Source organism: Fusarium coffeatum (assembly GCF_003316985.1).
Source record: "Fusarium coffeatum strain FIESC_28 chromosome Unknown BRIP53273_contig_140, whole genome shotgun sequence".
NCBI lineage: Eukaryota > Fungi > Ascomycota > Sordariomycetes > Hypocreales > Nectriaceae > Fusarium > Fusarium coffeatum.
This window is the reverse complement of record NW_022157933.1, coordinates 59,871-82,553: the sequence shown is the minus strand read 5'-3', so window position 1 is coordinate 82,553 and position 22,683 is coordinate 59,871. Positions and strand designations below refer to the sequence as shown.

Sequence of the window (22,683 nt, the reverse complement as noted above, 5' to 3'; positions counted from 1 at the left end):
ACAGAACCACCTTTTACATAGGAGTAATCCCTGAGCTGTACATATGCAAGTTTCTTGACCTGACCTGACCTATACCACCGGCATGTATCATTTTCTATCGTCATTCGCCAATTCCCATTTGCCGATATCCGGTTCATTGGGAATATCATCTCGTGTTGAGGCTTGGCTGATGGTTATCATCTTTTCGAAGTAACCATCCATTTTCTCACATTGAACTACCTATTTTCGCGGGAGCTCAAGCGCTTATTCTTGATAATTTGTTTTGCTAAAATTGACTCTATGCTTTGTAGTAACTTTTGAAGGCCCTATACATTATGGTATCCTAATTGAAACTTTGATGGAAACAGCTTTCTACTCTTCCATCTCATCCGCCTCAGCTGCCGCCGCAACAGCAGCAGCCTCCTTCTTAGCCTTGAAGCTGGCCGCCCACTCTTGAGCCTTAGCCATCACCTTGCTTCTGCCCTTGGGGTCCATCTTCTCCTCCCAATCAGCCCAGCGTCTGAACCACTTCTCTGCCTGCTGTGGCTTCAAGCCCTTAGCACGTGTTCGGTGGTCGAAGACATCGCGAACGGCAGTAGGATCAGGCTCTGAAAGTCCAAGCTCGAGATCGAGACGCTGGTTCCAGAGATCACCCTTCTTGGGGTAGCTATCGAGAAGAGCCTCGAACATGGTACGTCCACGCTCGGGCTCACCGTTAGGAGATCGGAACTCCAGAGCGGCGAAGCGGCTCATAAGGTTTTGTTGGATTTCGCTGTTCTTGGAGTTTTGGTGCTGAGACTGGCCGAGTTGCTGTGCAGCTCTGGGAAGAAGAGCACGAGCTCCAGCAGGGTTATTTCTGGTAACGTGCAAGAAGTGGGCGTAGTTGAGCCAGACGCTGGGAGACTTGGCGCCAAACTTCTTGACCATTGTCTCGAACAAGGCTTCAGCATCCTGTTAATGAGTTAGTGACTGCAACTTCGCGTGATATACTTATGGAGTAGCTTACCTTGAGCTTCTCAGACTGGATGTAGATACTGGCCAGTCGCTCGTGGACTTCCTGTTGGTCGTTGTATTGGCAAGCCCGCTTGAACACCTCCTCCACAGTCTGCTTGGTTCCGTAGGCAACCTCCAAGTTGAGGTAAGCGACCCAGACGTTGAGCTTCTCGGTCTCCTCACGGATGTTGATGGTCTTGATGGCTCGCTCAGCAACCTCTCGGGCCTTGGAAAGCTCAGAGACTTGCATCTGGAAAGCCATGTAAGCAATCCACAGTTCTGAGGAGTCAGGCTGTCCAAGCAACAATCGCTCGTAGTCGCTAGAGGTCTGGGGACCGTTGGCGTCGAGCTCAGCAGTTCGGTCAATTTGGATCTCGTCTCTGCTTCGCTTCTTCTTCTTGGTCTTTTCGGCGTCCTTTGGCTGTTCCTCTGACTCAGACTCTGGCTCATCGAAGGGATCAGCAGACCACTCCGACTTCTTGCCAGCACCGAGACCCTTGGACTTCTTGGCTGGTTGATCCTCCATCTCGACGTCCTCATCGCTATCTTCATCATCTTCGTCTTCCTCGTTATCATCGTCCTCGTCCTCGTCCTCGTCCTCTGAGTCTGAGTCGCCAGCGTTGTCTGTTCCGAGAATCTTAAGAATAGCTTCAGTGTCGTCCATTTCAACATCGTCATCATCGCTGTCATCCTCAAGGCCAACACCCGCGTCAGAGTCGTCCATGTCGGTGTCGACATCCTCAAATAGCGAAGGCTTCAAGCCAAATGTGACACGTCGCTTCTGAGCATCAACCGATAGGACACGAGCCTTGACAGCATCGCCTTCCTTGTAAAGCTTTGTGGCATCCTTAACAGGCTGCTCAGCCATTTGACTACGATGGCAGAGACCACTGACATTGTCGGAGTCGTCGATTAAGATGAAAGCACCAAACTCTTCGACCTTGCGGACCTTGCCTGTGACAACTTGACCCTCCTTAAGATCAGTGTATCTTGTAGGAGGAGTGTAGTCTTCGTCAACAACCGAAGACTTCAAGCTCATCTCAACTTGCCGAGTCTGCTTGTCAGCGGAGATGATGCGACCCTTAACAAGCTGATCAACCTGGAAGTTATCCTTCCATTCCTTCAGATAACGGTCTGACAGATTAGAGATCTTTACCAGGGCAGTGACCTGTCCTCCAAGAAGGATGAACAATCCCTTATCTGAGACGTTCTTGACAAATCCTCGAACAATGTCACCGGCATCGAGCTGGGACACGTCGCTGATTTCCTTGTCCTTGACTGGGAGGGTTGAACTCATGATACGAGAAGGACGGGTGGAAAGGCGAAGTCTCTTGTTACTTGAGTCCAGCTCGACGACAGAAACACGGACGATATCACCCTTCTTCTGCTCAAGAGTGTTAATGGTATCGAAGTCGTCGGCCATATCAGGGAGGTGGACGGGACCCGAGACAAGCTCACTAAGCTTGACCAGGACCTGGCGCTCGTTGACCTTGGTAATGCGTCCGGGAAGAACCATATTCTGCTTGAGAGCATTCCAGGAAACAGCCTCAGATGAGTTAGACGAACGAGCTGAAAGGTCGAGACGGTTGTTGCGGGCATCCACGCCTGTCACTCTGACCTTCAAGGCAGAACCAACGGGGAAGTTCGTCTCCAGATCGTTGAGCTGTGACAAGTCATCTGACGCCTCCATGGCGGGGATTCTACCACGAACTGAAGGGGAGAGGTTGACCCAGAGGTGCTTGGGACTAGCATTGTTGACAAAGGCGACATGTGTGTCACCAACCTTGAGCTTCTCGAGGGAGAGGGGCTCGAGAGTCTTGGCCTCGATGTCGCTAGGCTTAGCGGTAAGTTCAAGCACAGAGTGCAGCGAACGGTGAGAAAATGGCAAGAATCGGTGATCCTTGGCATTGTGGACTCCCATCACACGGACAGAGATATTCTGGTGCTTGTTGTACTTGTCGAGGGGATCCTTAGGGTCAGGAATGTCTTCCCACTTGTCAAAGATTTGAGAAACGTCAATGCGACCCTGAACCTTGCTGTCGGCGAGTTGAACGTTGAGCTGTGTATCCTTGATAGAGGTGACCTTTGCCTTTGCGATGGTTCCGAACTTGATGTCGTCCGAAGCAGCAGGCTTGTCGTTAGCCTTGCTCTTCTTGTCCAGCTCAGCGGATTCATCGTAGTCAGCGGGGGCAACTACAATACGCTGGTGATCAGGAATGACGGAAATGATCTTGACTTCAATTGACTGGTGCTTATGCATGCCAAAGTCAGGTTGCTCCTGGACGTCGGCAGCTAGTCGGCTCTTAGGAAGGAGAGCAGTCAGGGTTCCAGCAAACTGGACGAATATAGCCGTAACGGTGATGTTTCTAACAAAGCCAGCAACGATCTTGCCTTCCTTAGCCTTCTCGAAACTAGTAAGAAGAGTTCTGTCCTTTGAGGCGCTGACAAGGCTGGGCTTGTGGCTAAGGACGATAACACGTCGGTTGTCGTCCTTCTCAATAATGACCAGATCAGAAAGAGTCTGCCCAACGGCAATACGCTTGAGAGCATATTGGTTCTTGGAGTTGGATTTGTCAGTCAGATGACCAACAGGTAGGGTGGCCTTAAGCTGAGAATCAACGAGCTCGACAAACACTTCATCTTCAGTCTTCTGTGTAACCTTGGCGGAGACAGTGTTGCCAAGCTGGAGCTTCTTGAGAGCGTTCTGCTTATCCAGACCGAAAGCAGAAGGGTCTTTACAAGAGACGACCAGCTTTCTAGCCTCAGCCTCGACATCGAGAACGTGAATGCTGACCACCTGGCCAGGTCGGAAGTGTTCCTTGGGATCCTTGATATAGGCCTCGCTCATCTCGGAGATAGGCAGGAACCCTTGGACAGTGCCGAAGAACTGGATGATGGCACCGGATGACAGGACCTTGATGATGGTACCAGGAATCTGCATGCCAACGGTGACTTCGTCGTAAGACTTAACAACAGGAGCCTCAGAGTTCACGAGGGTCTTCTTCAAGGTGAGACGCATCTGCTTCTTGATCAAATCGGTAGAGAGGACTCGAGCCTTGACCTTCATGCCTTGTCGAAACTTCTTCTCGGGGTGCTGTAGTCGTACATCAGAAAGATGCTGCTCAGGGACGAAACCACTGATTCCTTCTGCCACCTTGACGATCAAACCACTAACACCTCTCTCGTCAACGACAACCTTCTCGATCTCGCATGTCACAACAGCGCCGATGGGAACATCCTCGAGTCTAAGATATTGCTGCTCAAGAACAGACTGTTCGAAAGATATTTGGAACAGGCCGTCGACTTCATTGTAGCCGACGACACGACCCTTGTGCTCTGAGCCAGCCTTGTAAGGACCGCTCGACTCGTAAAGTGCCTCAACCTTGCCATCCTTGACTCGGGAGATGTGGACGAATCCACTAAGACCAGGAATACCGATATCAACAAACAGACCAATATCGGGCTCAACATGGCGAACTGTGCAAGTCTCTACCAGAGATGAGATAGGTAGCACTTGAGTGGGGTTCTTCTTTGAGTCTGTTGACTTGGTAGGTCTCTTCTTCTCAAGAGTGGTGATGTGGGGAAGAAGAGAGATACCAAGCTTGGGCTCTCTGGCACCTGGGAAGTTGCAGATAACACGAGCTTTAGCTCTTGAACCAACCTTGTAGGCTGTATCCAAGCTCACACCAGCTGGACCAACACCAGAGTGGATGATATCGGCTGTCACATCAAGGTGACCCAAAAGCTTTCCAGATAGACCTCGTCGATCGGTATTAGAGACGAGGACGTCGGCCATGGTACCAGGAAGGAAAGTGTTAATGGTGGTTGCGTCGGCTGGGAGATTCTTGGGGTTGCCAATCTTCTTCTGCTGAAGCGAAAGCTGTGCCATCTTGCCGTTGGCGCCCTTGCTGACAACCTGGCACAGGAATACAGAACCGGGCTGCAATCTCTTTTCGTCAATGTTCTTATCGACCTCGTTTCGGGACAAGAAACCACCGAGATTCTCAACACCAGTATCCATCACGAAACCACGGTCCTCGACACTGACAACTGATGCCATAACAGTAGCGTTGGGAACGACGTCGTCCTTGTCCAGACCACTGTTGGCCTCACTGGGTCGCAGAGAGAGTTCGATGCGTCGCTTGCCCTTTCCACCGGTGGTAGACTCCTCAACAGTGGACACCACGTAGGCTCGGAGGTACTGCCCGATAGCAAAGATTGACTTCAGATCGATACCCTCGTCGTCTTCGGCTTCCTCCTCATCGTCATCTTCCTTGTCAGCGGTCTCTTTCTCGAGACGTTCAGTCAATTGGGGAGAGATGGCAACAATTGAGATGTGACCGGTAAGGTTGTTTGGTAATGCGACTTCGACTTCGAGGTTGTTAATTCGTGTGACCTGCGCGAGGACAAGAGATCCCTTGACCAGTTTCTAAATCAAAGTCAGCGACCGACGTGAATGCGATACTAATTGGGCAGCTTACCTTGAAGCTGAGACTCTCAACTCGCACTGCTTGTTCCTCCTCCTCGTCTCCATTCTTCTTGCTTGGCTTCTTGTCGCTCTTCAGAGCGGTCTTGCGCTTCTTCTTCTTTTGGTCTTTGCTAGCAGTGTTGAATTCCTCGTCGCGCATAGCATCAGCCTTGGCTTCGATCTGGATCTTCTTCTGCTCGAGAGGAGTGAGAATGCTGGCGCCACCTCGAGGGAACATTGGTTCCTCCTCCTTCAAGATGGAGACAACGGGAGCCTTCTCAGGCGCCTCAGCGCTCTTCTTGGGAGCGGGCTTCGCATCTTTGCCGACTTTTTCTTTTGTTGTAGGTCGGGCTTCTTTTGTATTCTTTGCTGATTTTGAAGGGGGATTGCCGCCAGGGGCGTCCTTTCTCTTGAGGTTGCTCATTATGACAGACGTTGGCGCATCACCAACTGCTCTGTCTTTCACTGTCTAAGTTGTATACAGCTGGGTCGAAATTTTTCTTTACCTTTTGCTTATCGATAACAGAAAAAAACTATGGAGCTCTTGTCCCGGACCAAACTAGGCTCCACTCAAACGCAGTCCCTTCTTAGTCCGGATTACGGCGGGGCCCTCAGAAGCATCCATGGAAGTCTAGGCACGTTGGATCAACACATGACGGGCACTATGAGAGATTAGCTCTTTGATAAAGCAATAACAAACATGAAAGATTTCAAACAAGTTTATGAATTGAGTGAACTGTAACGCGAACCGTAACTCAATATGTTTCCTAGAAAAAAGGCCAGGCCGAATTCTGAGGAAATGACCATCAAGGACGACGCGCAGACCCTGGTCAGCACCTCAACAATACAGACACAGACCCCTACGTCACAATCACAGGCATCTCAGGCGTCACCTGCAGCAGAGACAGATCAAAACACCAACTCAGAGGTGCCATCAGAGCAACAGATCATGGGCGACTCTGATGCTATAGCGCGAAGAAGTACCAAAGACGTAGGAATTCTGGTTCTCATTCAACTTGATTCCAATCTAACACAAATACAGGCCCCAAGGCCGAGGAGTTGGTACGGCTCCTGGCCACGAGTTCCTAAAGCCTCGGCATCTACCTCCGTCGCGAAAGAAAATATCTTTGGAGGGACAGTAAAATCCAATAAATCCCCCGATCTGAGTCGGTACGAGGCGAAAAAGAGCGACGACAACGCCAGTATTCTAAGTACGACCGATACGATCAAGACGATGCCGAAAATTAAAGAAAACAAATCCGATGTAACGATGACTGAAGAAGATGCGCAAAATAAATCGCAAAGTCAAGTTCAACCAAATGTTAAACAATCTAGAGAGTCATCCAAGATCATGGAAAGCCAAGAGCCATCAGAAAACGCAGGGATCGCAGAAACAACAACGCATAAACCGCAGGAATCTGAGATCGGTGATGCCCAGCCTAAATCTCAGGCTGACATACGACCCGCAGCGACCATACCACAAAATGAAGCTCAGCATCTGCCAGCAACTTCGTCAGGATGGCTAGGATGGTGGTCCAGAACTCCTTTCACGGAGACCCAGACAACACCAGTGCCCGATACAAGTACCCAGACGACTGAGATTGAGGAGACTACAAAGGAAGCTGACACTCCCCGACCTGTCACTCCACCAGCTCAGGCTGAACCCCCAGAACAGATGCCCTCTCCCAAAAACGCTGAAGAACCACAAACCACTTCTTGGTTTCGATATTTGTACCCTTTGAGCGAACCTGCCAAAGTTCCGGAGAATAGCACAAACAACCAACAGCAGCAAGAAGAAACAAGCGCAAAACCGCCCTCAGAAGACGTTGCCATGACTGACTCTTCTCCTCCCGCCAAACAGAATGAGTCAACCCCCAAGAGTGGTTCCACCTGGGCTTTTTGGTCTAGAGAATCACCAAAAACGAAACAAAGCCAACCTCCAGCGGAAGATGGAGAAGTGGCGGTAATGGGGGAAGGGTCAGAAACCCATCCTCGACCTATGGCAGAGAGTGAGGTGTCACCGACAAAGGGTAGTGGCTCAGAAGACTCAAAAACGAAGGACACGCCGACGCCAGTCAAATCCCGATGGATGAAGAAGAAGAACAAGCGTGCCAGGCCACAGTCAATGGATCTGGACCATGCGTCACCCTCAGCATCTGGGGCATCAACTCCTACCAGAATAGGGACCCCTACGCAAGATGCCGATAAGACGCCAGCCAAGATTGCTTCTTCTGATCAATCCATCGCTGAATCAGAGGCATCTACCAAACTATCCGGTGGCAACCTTCTCCTGCCGTCCTTCTCCAGTACTTACCACATGAAGGACAACCCATCCATCGTCAAGCAGCTAACACAGCTTCTGCTTCGCACACAGCAAGCCCCTCCCAACCATGTCTTTCGAGTGGACAAACCTCCAAAGATCAAAAAGGCCATTGCAATTGGCGTTCATGGACTGTTCCCAGCAACATACTTGCGCCCCATGATTGGACAGCCAACAGGTACATCATTACGCTTCGCTGCTCTTGGAGCTGAGGGGATTCGAAGATGGGCTGAATCTCACGGCTGTGGTGATTGTGAAATCGAGAAGGTCGCTCTTGAGGGAGAAGGAAAGATCCAGGATCGCGTGGACAATCTCTGGAAGCTCATGCTTAACTGGATTGATCATATCCGCAAGGCTGATCTTGTTCTAATTGCATGCCACTCGCAGGGGGTTCCAGTTAGTATCATGTTGCTCGAGAAGCTCATTGATCTCGGCATCATTACCAACGCCAAAGTCGGTGTCTGTGCTATGGCTGGAGTTGCGCTGGGACCGTTTCCCGACTACAAGTCTAGCCTACTTATGGGCTCTGCTGCTGAGCTATGGGAATTTGGAAACGCTGAGAGTGATAACTCCAAGCGTTTTGAGAACGCTCTGAAGCGTGTAGTGGACTACGGGGCTCGTGTGACATTCATTGGCAGTATTGACGACCAGCTCGTGCCGATGGAGGTAAGTTTCGCCCATTGCATGTATCTCCAACCCAGCTAACATATGTAGTCCGCGGTCTACTCACCTGCAAACCATCCCTACATCTACCGAGCTGTTTTTATCGACGGACGAGTTCACGCCCCTGACTTCATCGCTCATCTTGTCGGATTTGCTCTCAAGCTTCGCAACCTTGGTGTTTCCGACCATGGATTGATTCGCGAACTGTCCGTCCCCCTTGCTGGCTCCCTTTACTCCGGTGCCGGCCATTCTCGTCTATACTTCGATGATGCAGTGTACGATCTCGCAATTGCACACGCTCTTGAAACAGCGCCTGCTGGTCCAGCGCCAGCACCATGTACCATCTCTCCACGCAATGGGCCATTGACGTCTCAGAACCCATATGTCTTGCCCTGGATCATGCGCGGCATCTTAGAAGAGAATTTCGTACGTACTGAGTTAAGCAGTGAAGCGGACGAGTTGCTTAAACAGTTCGACGATTGGAAGCCTACCAATAAGGCCCTTAAGGACGTCAAGTATCGCCTTGAGGCTGTACGATCTAAACTTTGATTTATTGAATTTGGACAATATTATGATTGGTGTTTACACGGCATTAGACATGACAGAATTCGAGTGGCAAGCAATTAGGCATATAGCGGATTACGATGGCGCAATTCATACCCAGAATGGATGGAGAACAATACAATTAGGAGTTCTTTGGTAGCAAGACTTTGTATAGAGAATAATATACATTGGAGACTTTTGCTTTTTCATTTATCTACGTTTTATACTGGTATACTTTGATTTTTAGTCTAGTAGAGTAATCGCGTGGGCTCATATAATACATGTTCTCCCGATCATCATTGCCTTCCTATCCCTCATAACGCTACAACACAATGTCCGGTATATGCTTTACAAGATATCCCACTCTATTATACAACTCCTTACTGGAGGACATCATGCAAGTGACCAGCACATCATCTCTTGGCGTAATATCACCAAATCTACGACGAGCTGCCAAGCTTCCAGCTGTCGATGCGGTCTTGGATCTGATCCCAGCTCATGGTGTGGCTGCTCACACCATAGGCCTGGGCCTCCTGCAGCACCACGGTAGGAGCACCGCTTCCACCGCCGGGGTTCTTGACCTGGCCACCGACAATCATAGTGGCCACACGGCGGAGGTCATCCACTGTAAGGTTCTCGATGCGACGGCACATATCCTTAACAGGAATCTTACGGCCGTGGACTTGGATAGAACGGCCGAGATCCTCGAGCTCAACCATGCGGCTCTCGAGGTTCATGAGAAGACTGGACCGCAATTGGTTCTTCGCACGGGCAACCTCGGTCTCCTGCAGGCGTGAGAAGCCTGTTGTTAGAGTAAGGGCGCGGAGCTCCTGGCACATGACGTCGAGCATAGCTGCTGTTCGACCGGGCAAGCAGCTTGCTGAGATACCGAAAAGACCAGAATCGGTATAGGAGTGGTTGAAAGCCATGCATGACTCGACCCAACCGTGCTGGTTCAGAACATTGGTGTATAGACGAGAGTACATGCCCTTGCCAGGTCCACCAGCAGAGAAAGAACCGCCACCACCGAGGAGAGTTTGGAGAGTGGCGAGGGCGTAGATGTCGTCGGAAGCCACGGGAAGACCTTCGAAGGCGAGGTGGATATGTGTAAAAGTAGGAAGACCGCTCAGGTTAGGTGGTTGAGCGGGAAGTGAGAGGAAGCCACCCGTATACTTGGAGGGACGTGTGATATCGTTTGAAGAGGGGAGATTGTTAAGGTTTTGAGAAGCGGGGGGTGTGTTCTTGAAGAATCGTGAAAGAAGACCGGATGATTGTTGCGGTGATGAAGAGGCGGAAGATGCGCTGGTTTCGCTATCTGAGAGTTCGCTCTCGCTCGTCTCTGAACCGGTCGTTTCCGAGATCTGCTTTGTGCCCTTTTGCATATCGCCGAAGAACTTTTCTGTCAGTCGGACAGCCTCGCCGTGCTCAACTCCAGCATATGCGACAACCATTCTCTCGGGTCGGTAAAAGAGATCCCGGTACGCCATAACGGTGTTTCTATCGATAGCACCTAATCTCTCCTCCGGGCACAGCAGCGGGTTTCCAAGTGTGTTGTCCTTAAACGCAGCAGTGTGCACCAACTCGGGCAAGATAAGCTCAGGCTTGCTCCAGATCTCTCGAATCTCATATCGTGCTGTCTCAATCTGCTCTGCGACTTCCAAGTCGGTAATCTGAGGGTCGCGGATCGTCTCGGCGAGGAGTTCGATAGTTGGCGGAACGGCGTTGTTGAAGGTAGCGGCTTGGTACATCATGCTCTCTCGCGATGAGGCACACTGGATGTTTCCTCCCAGAGCTTCGACCTGCTCGAGCATATCGTCTGCGGAACGCTTTGATGTGGACTTGAAAGCGAGGCGGTCCATAATATGAGATACACCGCGGAGGGAATTGTTTTCGAATCGTGAGCCACCTTCGATATAAACGCCTACGCCGGCAAAGGATCCGGGAAGGGCTTCTGACGCAACTCGTAGGCCGTTGGGAAGTGTTGTGACTCGGTCCAATTCTGTAGGGTCCTTTTTATTATTTTTAGCAAAAGCATTCACGCATGGTAGAGTCTTTCCGAACATACCTTTTCAATGCCCTTGACCTTAACAGTAGCCATAGACCTCCGCGCCGACGAGAGCTTGGAAGCCTGGCCCAAGACTTTCGAGCACGAGGCCCGAGCCTTTGTAGGCAAGCCAGCGCTGAATTGACGAAGCATTATGGTATGGTACGCCAACTGAGAAAAGAAAAAAAGAGGTGAAATACTAAAATTTCTAACCCAATTTCCAACAAATGCTTGCTTGAAGGTATCGTCGCTGGCGAATGAGTTTGCGACTGACTAAAGCCGTCGAAATTTAGCACGCACCCTGGCCCTGTCCGCCCGCACTCGGCGATTAGGCCGGATCATCTCGGTGCCGGGAGCAGCGGGCATGATGACATAATGTCTTGTATGCAAGGCAATCTGGACAAAGGCAGCAAAACCAGTTTAAATTCAATGATAGAAAGTTAATAGAAGTACTGAGACTTTGTTACATTCTTCGAAACGTCATTCGGAAATACTGAATACAGGGTCCTGGTGGAAACACAGGAATGAAGCATAACATCTCCGTCTTCAGTTCAAACAAAGTTTATCCCATGAGTTCATCATGACTCCCAGCCATGATACCAATAGATAGATTGCAGGTGTCGTGACTTATGCAAGCGCAATATCGCAATTTATACAGTAGTTCACTCATGATAGGCAAGTCTATTCATTAACTCCTACTCATGGACTCTTGTCTCGGCCAGTTGCATCCTGCACTATAAACCTTCGCTTCACTCACTACCCTGTCTAAATCTCCTCCATATGTCGCTCGAGATCGAATTGAACAAACAACGCTGTGCACAAAAATGCGTAATCAAGTCCCACACTGTCTTCTACTACAGGTGGTTGTATATAAAAAGAACTCCATAAACGCCTCTGCTGCCATGAAAGTCAGGACAAACCAACAGAACGCCATTTATATATGTAAAAGTATTTCTTCACATGCCACCTCATGATCGAACACCAATCAAGCAGCCCCTAAGTGCAAAGTACTTTTGAGCAATGCACTCTATTGTGGGCGAACTGTGGTATCATTGTCGCTCGCCTCTGGCTGTGCTGCGGCGTCTATGCTGGTCATCTCGCCTTCTGTGGCGCTGACTGTACGGCCGGCACTGCCATCAAAAACCCAGGGTCCGACATTATTTCGGGGAGTAATTGGTCCCTCGGCGCCGCCTGGGGGAGATGGCGTTCGACTGTCGCCGAGACGACTGCTTCGGGCACCTGAGACTGATCTGATAGGCAAAGGCTCGGAGACAGCATGGTTGACTTCGTTTCTTTGCGGAGTCTCGGGCGTGATGTTGACTGTAAGGTCCATATGATCGCTGTCGACTGTGTTCGATCGCTCGGGTGTCGATATTCCAGAATCAGCTGCGGGAGGTGCTGTATCTGTCTCTGGCTCAGTATCAACTTGTGCTGGTGTCGAGGCTTCGGCTTCAGCTTCGTTCTTCATTTGTTGCCATTCTTCAGCCAGTTCGTCGACATCGGCTTCCAGATCGGCACCGGCACGGCAGTTGGGGCATATAAAAATCGGATATTGAGGCGAGTTGAGTAGTGATCGCACACACTTGAAATGCCATGTGTGCGAGCAAGGTGCCACGAATAAAGACTGGCAGGGCTGTGAAATATTGTCAGTAACATGAACCAGCATCTTTCATTGACCGAAATCTTACAGCAATAGAGCTCAGACAAATGGAGCAATCTTGAGAGCTGGTACCAGCGACTCCACTGGAAGCCATCGTCTGCAGTCTCTTGTGCGCAGCCATACTTTGCAATCGGTCAGCATTCAACAGCATGAGCAAAAACGGCGAGGTGTTGACTTACTTAAAAGTATTAAGCTTATTTTGCCATCCACGGTTAAGTTCGAGGCGCATCTTGACGCATCGAAAGATCATTTCCTCTCCTCCCTTGAAGTCAATTCCGAGCTGCACGATATCGCCATCGTTGACCGGGAACGCTTTACTCTCTTGCGAAGGTGGGCTCAGACGAATATGATTCAAGAATGTGCCGGAAGAGCTCTTGACATCCTTGATATACCATTTTCCATCCTCATACCAAAATTCGCAGTGTCGGCGACTGACAACCTTGCTCTTAAAACCAACGGGCGCGGCTGATGGCTGGTTTCCAGGCATGTTAGACATGGAATGGCTGTCGCGCTCCGAGTAGCGACCAACTCGAATCTTCTCGGAACCCGTAGGTAGAGTCCTAGAAATGGGGGGAAATGTCAGGGATGGGCGTGTAGATCGCGGATCGTAGTAGGCTGAAAGTCGAATTGACGGTGTAGTCTCAGGGGTCGATGAGCCCCCTTCGCCAGTGGTCCCCGATCGTGATCTCGTCATGGTAGGTTGATCTTGGTTCATGTCGGCGGTAGCAGTTTGAGGGTCTGCGGTAGTCGATGATTCTATTGCAGCGTTGGCGGGGTCGTTGACGTCGGAAGAAGCCACAGAGCCAGGTGCGGGCGCAATAGGGGATGCAGCAGAAGAATTGGCAGCGACAGGAACAGCAGAAGCAGGTGCAGAAGTAGGTGGCAGCGCAGGTATCGAAGTTGTGGTGGCCGCTGATGTCAAATTCCTCACGGGATCGGGTGTCGAACTGACGAGGGTCAAGTGGTTGTTGTTTTGGCCCTGGGCTCCAGTGGATGGTCCACTCGTGGTAGGCGAATGGCTGAGAGATCGCGTGAGGCTAGAGGCGTGTCGGTTGGGGGACGTGCTGCGTGCACTTGCTGTTCCAGTGCCTGGGCCTGATCCAGAGCTGTGGTGACTATCGCGCGAAAGAATATGGTTTTGTGTATAGTTGCGCAAGTAGCTGAGACCTCGGAGACGACTGGGTCTCGAGGTCGAAGTAGACGATGACTGTGTAGGGCCCGTAGGCGTTGAAACAACTGGCTGAGTAAACATGACGAGGGAGGGATAGAGTCAGGCAGCCAAAAAAGACGCCAGGAAAAAAGGAAATAATGAGCAGGTGAGTTATGTACAGGGACCTGTTTTAGGTAGGTGCCTGCAAGGGTGTAGGTAGTAGGTAGAGGTAGGCAACTTTCAGGCAACTAAAAAGGCGAGAAAGAAGGAAGAAATTTGCAAATGGAGATGCAAAATGGCAAGACAATAGTATTTGAGCAATTCTAAGCCGAAGCCAAGGAAAAGTAAAGGCAAGGCGCTTCCGAGAAAGGGAGAGAAGCAGAATGCGGCGCAATTGTACGTGGAAAGAGGCGAAGCTTAATTCCAATCTAGCCCTTGCTTTGGTTGATTGACCAAGTGTCGTCTGGTCTGATCTTGTCTCGTCTTGCCTTGTTTCTTATTGTCTTCAAATCGTGTTTGGTTTGGTTCTTTCTGACTGAAGACAGCGATGTGACTGAAACCTCAGCTGAGACAGAGACTTGGTTGGCGTTGGAACAAAAACGTATTCGATACGACGGGAACGGTTATGGGAGGTAAAAAGGGTCTTATGACGAGACAGTCTGGCGGTAGGGGCGTTGCAAGAGTTAATATTACTCAGGCTATCAGTCCGCTTACGAAGGCCGGAGAGAGAAAAAAGGGAAGAGGTCTCTCGTTTATGTATACGAATAGATCCGATTGTTGGACGGGAAGTTGAATTGGCTTAATTCTTGTGATTGATTGATGTCTTGCAGATCGGTTCTAGACTTGGGGGGCGATGGTTCGTTCCGCAGGTTAACGTTAACAAAGCAAAGACAAAAAAAGAGGCGACAGACGGGGAAGGGAGGGATTCTATTCCGGCGCAGATTCCGACATTGACAAGATGACAGGAAAAGCAATGAAACAGAAAGAGAATCAGAGTCAAAGTCGGAGGAGGAGAAGGATGTGAAAAGAAGAAGGAACTTGAACCTAGTCTATGAATGAATGGAGCTGGAGGTTGGGCTTGATGAGTTCATTTAGGTTCCTTGGCCTGGCTCAGTAGGTACAGCAGTAGAAAAACATTAGAACAGTGGAGTGGCGGCGATAGGCACGTATTTCGCACAGAGCGAATCGCTCGGGACCGGGGGCGTAAACAGGGGTTCTAAAGCTGCTGACAGGGGAGGTCACCTTGATTTGTTCTAGCGGCCCTCCTCCACTCCCACAGTTTGTCGGTACCCCTGTAATGACATCCGCAACGACCAGAAAGAGGTCCAAGGAACGTCAAAAAGGCCAAGGAAACTACGTAATAACAGCCCGAAAAATAAATAAAAAAGGGCTGGGTATCGTGAATTGACAATTTTGTTGACAAAAGAAGAGAGTATCGATGGTACCTTACAGATATCCACTCCCCATTTACTTCTGCCCAACCTTGACTCTACCGTACAGAGATGGAGTGAGAGGTAGGACTAAAGTTGCAGTTACTTACTAGTCTCTTCCCCTCACTAGCGGGCAATCAAGAATCAACTAACAGACACAATACAAGGATACTAATTGGACAATCAACCAGTTCATGGAGATACCATCAAGATCACGCACTGCACGCAGCCAAGTGATCAGGTCTGCAGTTAAACGTGATTCGGTCTGGTCGTTCTAGAGCTATTTTCTTGTCTGTGACTCTAGCTCTTGGCAACAAAAAGCAGGGTCCATTGTTCCATTACAGTATTGGAGATATGCTGCGGATCCCGATCCCTGCTTGCAGTGGCCAAATACTTCTGTGTATCTGTACAGTACTTGCAAATCTTTGTGAACCCTCGGACCCTGAGCTCGGATACCTTTCATCTCATCATAAAAGATCCCTTTAAAAGACGTAATATGCACTGATCTGACCTCCTTGTTCGTGACCTGGTATTAATTTGAACTCCACAATATCCATCATGACATGACATGACATGACATCCATACTTGATTCTCCATCTTGATCAAACACCGCAAAATATCCCCAGCTCCAAGACATTTCCCACAATTCTTCTTTAGATGTTGTATCTTCCCCTTCCCCTATCATTATTCTTTATTTCTCCTGTTCTATACCGACCTCAACTTTGGGGCTTCACTTCAACTCAAGCGCCTCTCGTATGTTTCTAGAAAAACAAAAACAAAAACAAAAACAAAAACAAAAACAAAAACAGGAATCCTTCTTTCAACCGTTTTTTCTTCCTTGACAAAGTCCTGTCGGCTGAGGCTTAAACTCAAGCTACACCTCAAACTTTTTGGAGATTCATGCTAGTGATGTACAGTGAGTGTCCGCCACCGCCAGACGCTTCGAGACCATCGGACCATGGCCCAATGAGGAAAATGGGCTTGAAGCTTTCTACACAAATAAACCTCAATAGCAAAAAGGGGGTGTTTGAGCTGAAACTGAAGATTCTCACTCAAGTCTCACGATCATGATGATAATGATTTCAAAAAGTCTCCGAGTTTGTCATACAGAACTACAGTATTAGTGTTCGTTGTAATACTCCAGCTACTGCCGAAGTCATCCCCGCATCGGAGCCAGAATGTAACCCATGATATCATCATCCTACCCTCCATTCTACAGCGGTAGTTGTCACTGTACGTAGCGAAAGTATATTTCTTTTCTTCAGCTTGTCATGCGTTTCGGGACTTCCCGATCAAACAACGTTATCTAAACTCACGTGCAACCTTGATTTAATTGCGCATCGTCCCACTCTCATGAGACATGACTCTTCTCAGGGTCTGTCACGAGACCATGCTAGTTCATCACGCGAAGCTATTCTGGGGTCGTTATGAAACGGTTGTAGACATTTTTACATTCCAGTCACTGCCGGGGTTATATTGACGAGTTTAACTATGACGCCCCAAAGAACGATTCAGAAGACTAGGAAACGTTTCTACTTGCTCTTTAACTATGCAGCCACTGCAATCAATGGCTGAATCCACGGGGCTAGAGCGTGAACCGTATATAAGATCAAATCACAGTGTTACTCAGTAGTGGTGACAGGTGGGCGTAATGGCTGATCCAAGTCCAGATATATGATTGTCATGAAAGTGCGGTGAAACGATAAGCTATATGCGTCTAAGAAATTACTACCCACGCGGGTATGCCTAACTCTACTTCTTGAAAGCCGACTGACCCAGCCGCTCGATCTCTCTTCCTTCCTGTGTCGTCCTTCCTGCTTCCTCCAGAATCCTCTCCCACGATTCGCTATCCTTGAGTCTCACAGCTTCTTGCGCTGCCTTAACACGCATACCACACTTCTCGTACATGGTGATCGTCTCTCCAGTTTCCACTCCTGTGCATTTGGGGATGAAAACAGAAGCTACCCTTGGGTTACCAGCTTGGAGAGTGAGGTTAAAGAAGGGCTACAGTTTGTTAGTTCTGAATCTCATCTTCTAGACCTTTCAATGAGAACTTACTTCCCAGCCAATGGGGCTCCTCCTCGTCTTGGAGATCTCCTCGATCTCGCTCCAGTCTCGTTTAGCTACTAGTGCTCGTAATCTGCAGGAACAAGGTTAGTCGTTGATAAGCATCGTTCCCGATAGCATGGGGCTGTTGGGGAGGAGGTCCACATACCGAATCCACCACGCCACTTTCTCAGGGACCTTGAACTCGCTCTGGATCTTCTTGGCCCGTCCCTGGTATCCTAGTCGAATAAGCTTAAACATGGTTTCGTGCACGCTTAGCCCCGTAAAGGTATCCGTCAGGTCCCGATCAAAGGCTTCCTGCATACGTAGCAGAGTAGTGGCTTCCTTCAAAGCGTGAACCTCGAACGATGACTCCTTCGAATCAGCCAGCAGTTTTGCTGCCAGAGCCAATTTGTCGGACGTTGTACGAGCGTCAGGCTGCTTGAGTGATTCTCGAATAAAGACATTGGCGCCATCTGTTCGTCGGTCGTCTTGGTAGTAGAGATCTTTGAGCAGTGTGTTATCACCCTCCTCCATTGCCAATGCCTCCACGAGAGCTGTTGCCGTAGGTCGTGCATTGATCACCCTGAAGAATGCAGCAAGAGGAAGCTTTTTCCTGAGCTGTAGCAAAACCGTGAGTATGAGATCTGTATCACCACTCTCGATGGCTTTGTCAAGAGCAAGCTCATCCTCCTCCATGCTTAGAAGGAGTGGAACTTGTCTACCACCACGAGGCTCATGGTTAAGAAGTTCCGTGGCAAGTCGTCCTCGTCCTTCTTGGTATGCTGCACGCGCAATCTCTTCGAAGGATATTCCAGGTTTGCCAGACAGTCTCTCCACGATCAACCGGCAGATGGTGTCATCATCCTCGCCTCCCACACGAACCTTGCTCGATGCCCAGTGAACATAAATTCTGTCTGTAGGTAGCTTAAGATAACCTGTGATCTTCAAGGCGAGAAGGTACTCGTGTCGGTTTAGGAGTCGTCGGATAAGAGACTCTGGCGTCAGGCGGTGATACTGCTCAAATGACAGAGGCATTCCAATTTCGTAATATCGAACAGCGTTTAGTACACGCAAAGTCTCGCACATGTCAACAAAGTCGTCGCTGTTGTAGATATCAAGCACAGACTTTCCGAATGAGGCAGCCTTTAGCAGACGTTTCTGCCAGTGCGTATCGTATTCGCGTCCAGCCGCATTGACACAGGTGTCCACGGCTCCCGTAAGGTTAGGTCGTATTAGTTGAATATAATCATCAGCTTTGGGGGACTGAAGCTCCAGTTGGCCTACAGCATCGAGCAAAATCGAGGCTGGGGATGAATCTGAAGATTGACCAAAGACTTCAAGAGTGTCTCGTGGCACTCTTTCCAAGAACTCGCAGAAGTCATTCGTGATTAAGCGAGCACCATCATGCTCTGTAGGGTGTTAGCATTGCGTTTTCGAGAAGATGGAGATGCATACCAGAAACTACATGCACTCGCGTGCTGTCATAGATATATGAGGAGGAAGTCTCGCCAGGTCCAATAATGTGCACTTCATCCTCCCAAGCAATCAACGCATCAGAGCCACACCACTCGACGTATAAAGGCGGTGTCTGCGAGTTTGAGTCGTGTTCGAACAGCCGCTCCTGGAAATCACTTGAAATGACATGAGCTTTCCCGTTCTTAGCATAAAGATTCACATAGCGTCCATCCGGAGAAACACTGATGTGACTAAAGGGTCCAATATCAAGGAAACGATCTTCACAGTCTGTAGCATCAACGACGTAGACCGTCTTGTCGACACTCAATAACACCTCGACAGACCTCGAGAGTGTATGATTTGGTGAAATGATTGACCATGCGTGGATTTCGGCTTCCGGTGTCTGCGCAAGCGCCTTGGGTCGAGGCTCGGTATAGGAAGAAACTGTGATAAGAGTGTTGTTTCCCAAAAGTGCTACCATACCATGGTCATAGAAACTGTGCCTTGTTAGTCATGAATCCAGTACAGATATCTTGCAGACATACCGGCACGACTCAACACTATAGTTGTCGGCACCATGTCCGAGAGAGAACTGTGTAAAGTCTCCTTGCAGATCATAACAACGGACAATACCGTCAGCAGTAACGACTAACAAAGTCTCATTCTCGGACCAACCAAGTCCCTTGATGCTTCCTTTATCCCAAGGGATACTGCGCAGCTTCTTTCCAGCAAGACTGTAAATATCGATTGCTGGTTTCGCTGACCGCCCAGGTTGATACGCCACAAGCTTTGTGTCGTCGCGCCATAATGCTAGGAGGCTGGTCAGCTATGCTCATCAAGACTCAGACTCATCATGAGAACTGAACAGCTCATGATAAATGAAAGATATCGCATATAGCTTCATCACTCACCTAATGCTCCTGCATATGGAGCTCCGGCGACAATATAATTATCCAAGTCGAGATCTTGGTCAAACACAGCTGTATACTGCTGTGTCTTGCGGAACCATCTGTCCCCGACACTCTCCCAATCAGCTCTCGCGTGAAGCGTGTCCATCTTGCATTTATCTCATATTGTTATGAGCCCTTGTTCTGTGGTATAGAGGAGATAACAATTGTGCTTACAGCTGGAGACTAAAGCTTCGGCTGTGCACTACAGTAAAGTATCAATGAGACAGGGAGCTTGGGTGCTGGCTGCATCGTACCGTCGGACGCAGGTGGAGGTTGCTAGGCGTCCATGATACGGCTATTCTCCGGCTGGGATTAGCGGTCGGGTAGCTCCTTGTCCCGCTAATTTTGGCTTTTGGCGGTTGCATCATCTCACATGGCAGCCTCAAATGAGCGGTGCAAGTCATTCTTTCATACTTCACTCCATCCATCAAACTTTTTTCATCAATAGTTTCCTTCTCCATTATCTTATTGAGAAGCTTCTTTTAACAAAATGCCTAACTGGCGTGACCAGTATCTCTCTGGCATCAAAGATGCAGAGCTCAATACTCCCGTTAACATGGAGCTTGTTCAGACATGTACGTATAAATCAACCCCACCCAAACCCCTCCTTCAATATGCGACATGGCATCGCGTGAGGGACGACGGCAAAATGTACAAGACTAACAATGCTCCCAAGGCTCACAGATGGCAGATCGCATATCTGCTCTCGAAAGTGAAAAGAATATTTTAGAAACACTGGTCGCAAATCGCGGCAAAACGACTGCGCAACCCGCTGAACCTTCGACAAACGATCCCGGCGTAGCGCAGCTAAAACAAGACCTCGCGGAAGCTCTTCGATCGAAAGGTGTCACCGAGAAACGATTGCGTGCGAGCGAAGAAGAGTTGATGCAACTACGATCAAAGCACAAGGCCGACACGAAATCGATACGAGACCTCACAGCCGATAAGCATAGTCTTACCACTAGACTCAAAGATCGGGAATATGAGTTGAGGGAAAAGCGCAAATTCATTGAGGTGTGTACTGGATCCGAAGCCCCAAGGGTTTGTACTGACACAGGAATAAGGATGTTCAAGATGAGATGATTGCTCTGAATCTACAAGTGTCGATGGCCGAAAAAGAAAGAGACAAGGTCAAGAAGGAAAACAAGGAACTTGTTGACCGGTGGATGAAGAGGATGGCGCAAGAGGCAGACGCCATGAATCTTGCCAACGAGCCCTTCTTCGAAAAAGGACGATGATCGACCATTCATGAAGATCAACAGCAAACGGCCAAAGTCAGTCTAAGGGATAACAACGCTCAATATCACGAAAAACAAAGTGCTATATGGAGTATCCTGTAAGCCCGAACATATCCTCTTACCCATCGCTGATGTATGCCCGTCTTCCAACCCAATCTTTCCTTTACCATACTCTTCCACTGTGTGCTGACGAAGCTCTATAGTCTACTTTCGCGTCGAAATGAAGTACGATCCTCCTGCATTAGTCCAACTCACGTAACCCTCAGGGTATATGCACTCTTCCACCTCCAGGATGGTACTGCCAACGTCGTTGATGTTGTGGTTGTTGCTCTTCTCGGCGACAAAAGACTTGAGGGACACAATCTTGCAGCCCGACTTGAGATCCAGGAACATTCGAACCAAATCGTCGTTAAGCTGCGAGGTGAATGCCTTGTTGTTGACAAGGACCACGTCCGCGCGTTTGAGAGCCTCATGAATGGGCAGGTTCTTACGGAAATCGCCCCGTTCAAGATGAACTTTGCCCGGTCGAATTCCCCACAACATGCATCGCGCATCAAACTCCTTCTTCTGTTCCTCAGCGAGATTGCAAGCATTCTCCATCATTTCGCAACCCCAACTTTCACAGCCAATCTCGAGAGCCGCTTGCAAAACAACATTTCCAACACCTGAGCCTAAATCGACAAAGACCTGACCAGAGGTCATTCGAGTTTGCTCTAACAAAATCTTGGAGATGAACGGGTGTAGGAGTTCGCCATAGACATAGTCGGTTCCATTCTCGTACTTGGATAGGAGTTCCACCTTCAGAGCCACTGTGCGATCATAGATCTGGTCGAGAATGAAAGCCACCAGGTGTTGGGGTAGCTCGTGCATTTTATCAAGGTTTTTGGCAATTACACCGTCATCGACCAGAGCACGAAGCTTCTCGTTGTACTCGCGCAGAGCAGCCTTAAATCCCATCAAATCCTGGATATTCCGGTTGGAGGCCTTTTCCAATCTTCGAATGATACCATCGTTGGGATTTGTGAAAGGCTCGGCTTCCTCTTCGGTAAGGTATGTCTCGGCAACATGGCGAACCACCTTGATGCTTGCTTCCACGGCATCGATTTTGTCTTTGCCCCATACTAGCTCATATCTATAATAATGTCAGCTCAGGACTTTGGGCATGGACAGCATGGAAACTTACTTCTCACGGGGCTGTAAACTGGGGTATTGGAGTCTGATAGCGACCTCCTCCTTTTGGGCACCCATTACAGGTACACATTTGTGCTCAAGCGAAGCTACATCAACAGCATGAATGAAGCTCCGGGTATCCATGCGCTCCTCAAAGGCCCTTACGCTCCTCAGCTTACGGTTAGGGTCGACAAAACTGCCATCTTCAGTGCCCTTGCGCTGCCTCTTCGTATCGAGAGTCATCCATCCATCGTCTTCGCCATCGCTGTCTTTGTCGAATTCGATACGATCGCTGGCTGGTGATCGACGCGTTACGGACGGTGCCTTCCGCTTACGTTCCAGACGCTTCTCGTCGGATGAGGAGGGGTAGGGCGAGTGACTAGCTTGGCGTGCCAGAGGTTTCGGAGAAGGGCGGTGGGAGGACGAGGAGCGTGATGCTGAGCCGCTGAGAATAGGATTCGGTTTGGGCTTGGGCTTCTGGGCAGGTCGGTCGACGACGACCTTTTCGATCCTGATTTTGGGAGGGTCGCTCTTGAACTTGTTGTTCTTTCCACCGAATAGACGCATCGT

General features: G+C 49.4%; 7 protein-coding genes across 7 annotated transcripts; 2 read left to right on the top strand and 5 right to left on the bottom strand.

Moving 5' to 3' along the window:
* Nucleotides 1–351: 351 nt before the first annotated feature.
* Nucleotides 352–5,864, bottom strand: FIESC28_06523 (uncharacterized protein; the record flags this gene model as incomplete). Its single annotated transcript, XM_031160667.1, has 3 exons — nucleotides 352–930; nucleotides 986–5,401; nucleotides 5,454–5,864. 3 exons carry the CDS (start codon nucleotides 5,862–5,864, stop codon nucleotides 352–354), a joined length of 5,406 nt encoding a protein of 1,801 aa, XP_031015273.1.
* A 336-nt stretch (nucleotides 5,865–6,200) lies between these two features.
* FIESC28_06522 (uncharacterized protein) lies at nucleotides 6,201–8,972 on the top strand (the record flags this gene model as incomplete). The annotated part of the gene is made up of 3 exons (XM_031160666.1): nucleotides 6,201–6,431; nucleotides 6,483–8,426; nucleotides 8,475–8,972. 3 exons carry the CDS (start codon nucleotides 6,201–6,203, stop codon nucleotides 8,970–8,972), a joined length of 2,673 nt encoding a protein of 890 aa, XP_031015272.1.
* Nucleotides 8,973–9,406: 434 nt separating this feature from the next.
* On the bottom strand, nucleotides 9,407–11,163 carry FIESC28_06521 (uncharacterized protein; the record flags this gene model as incomplete). The annotated part of the gene is made up of 2 exons (XM_031160665.1): nucleotides 9,407–10,975; nucleotides 11,032–11,163. 2 exons carry the CDS (start codon nucleotides 11,161–11,163, stop codon nucleotides 9,407–9,409), a joined length of 1,701 nt encoding a protein of 566 aa, XP_031015271.1.
* Nucleotides 11,164–12,037: 874 nt separating this feature from the next.
* FIESC28_06520 (uncharacterized protein) lies at nucleotides 12,038–13,922 on the bottom strand (the record flags this gene model as incomplete). Its single annotated transcript, XM_031160664.1, has 3 exons — nucleotides 12,038–12,643; nucleotides 12,699–12,792; nucleotides 12,850–13,922. 3 exons carry the CDS (start codon nucleotides 13,920–13,922, stop codon nucleotides 12,038–12,040), a joined length of 1,773 nt encoding a protein of 590 aa, XP_031015270.1.
* Nucleotides 13,923–17,003: 3,081 nt separating this feature from the next.
* On the bottom strand, nucleotides 17,004–19,811 carry FIESC28_06519 (uncharacterized protein; the record flags this gene model as incomplete). Its single annotated transcript, XM_031160663.1, has 6 exons — nucleotides 17,004–17,255; nucleotides 17,310–17,391; nucleotides 17,467–18,709; nucleotides 18,756–19,252; nucleotides 19,301–19,565; nucleotides 19,667–19,811. The coding sequence occupies 6 exons, from the start codon at nucleotides 19,809–19,811 to the stop codon at nucleotides 17,004–17,006; spliced, it is 2,484 nt and encodes an 827-aa protein (XP_031015269.1).
* Nucleotides 19,812–20,195: 384 nt separating this feature from the next.
* Nucleotides 20,196–20,943, top strand: FIESC28_06518 (uncharacterized protein; the record flags this gene model as incomplete). The annotated part of the gene is made up of 3 exons (XM_031160662.1): nucleotides 20,196–20,280; nucleotides 20,382–20,719; nucleotides 20,770–20,943. 3 exons carry the CDS (start codon nucleotides 20,196–20,198, stop codon nucleotides 20,941–20,943), a joined length of 597 nt encoding a protein of 198 aa, XP_031015268.1.
* Nucleotides 20,944–21,147: 204 nt separating this feature from the next.
* On the bottom strand, nucleotides 21,148–22,680 carry FIESC28_06517 (uncharacterized protein; the record flags this gene model as incomplete). The annotated part of the gene is made up of 2 exons (XM_031160661.1): nucleotides 21,148–22,075; nucleotides 22,127–22,680. 2 exons carry the CDS (start codon nucleotides 22,678–22,680, stop codon nucleotides 21,148–21,150), a joined length of 1,482 nt encoding a protein of 493 aa, XP_031015267.1.
* Between the last annotated feature and the right edge of the window lie 3 nt (nucleotides 22,681–22,683).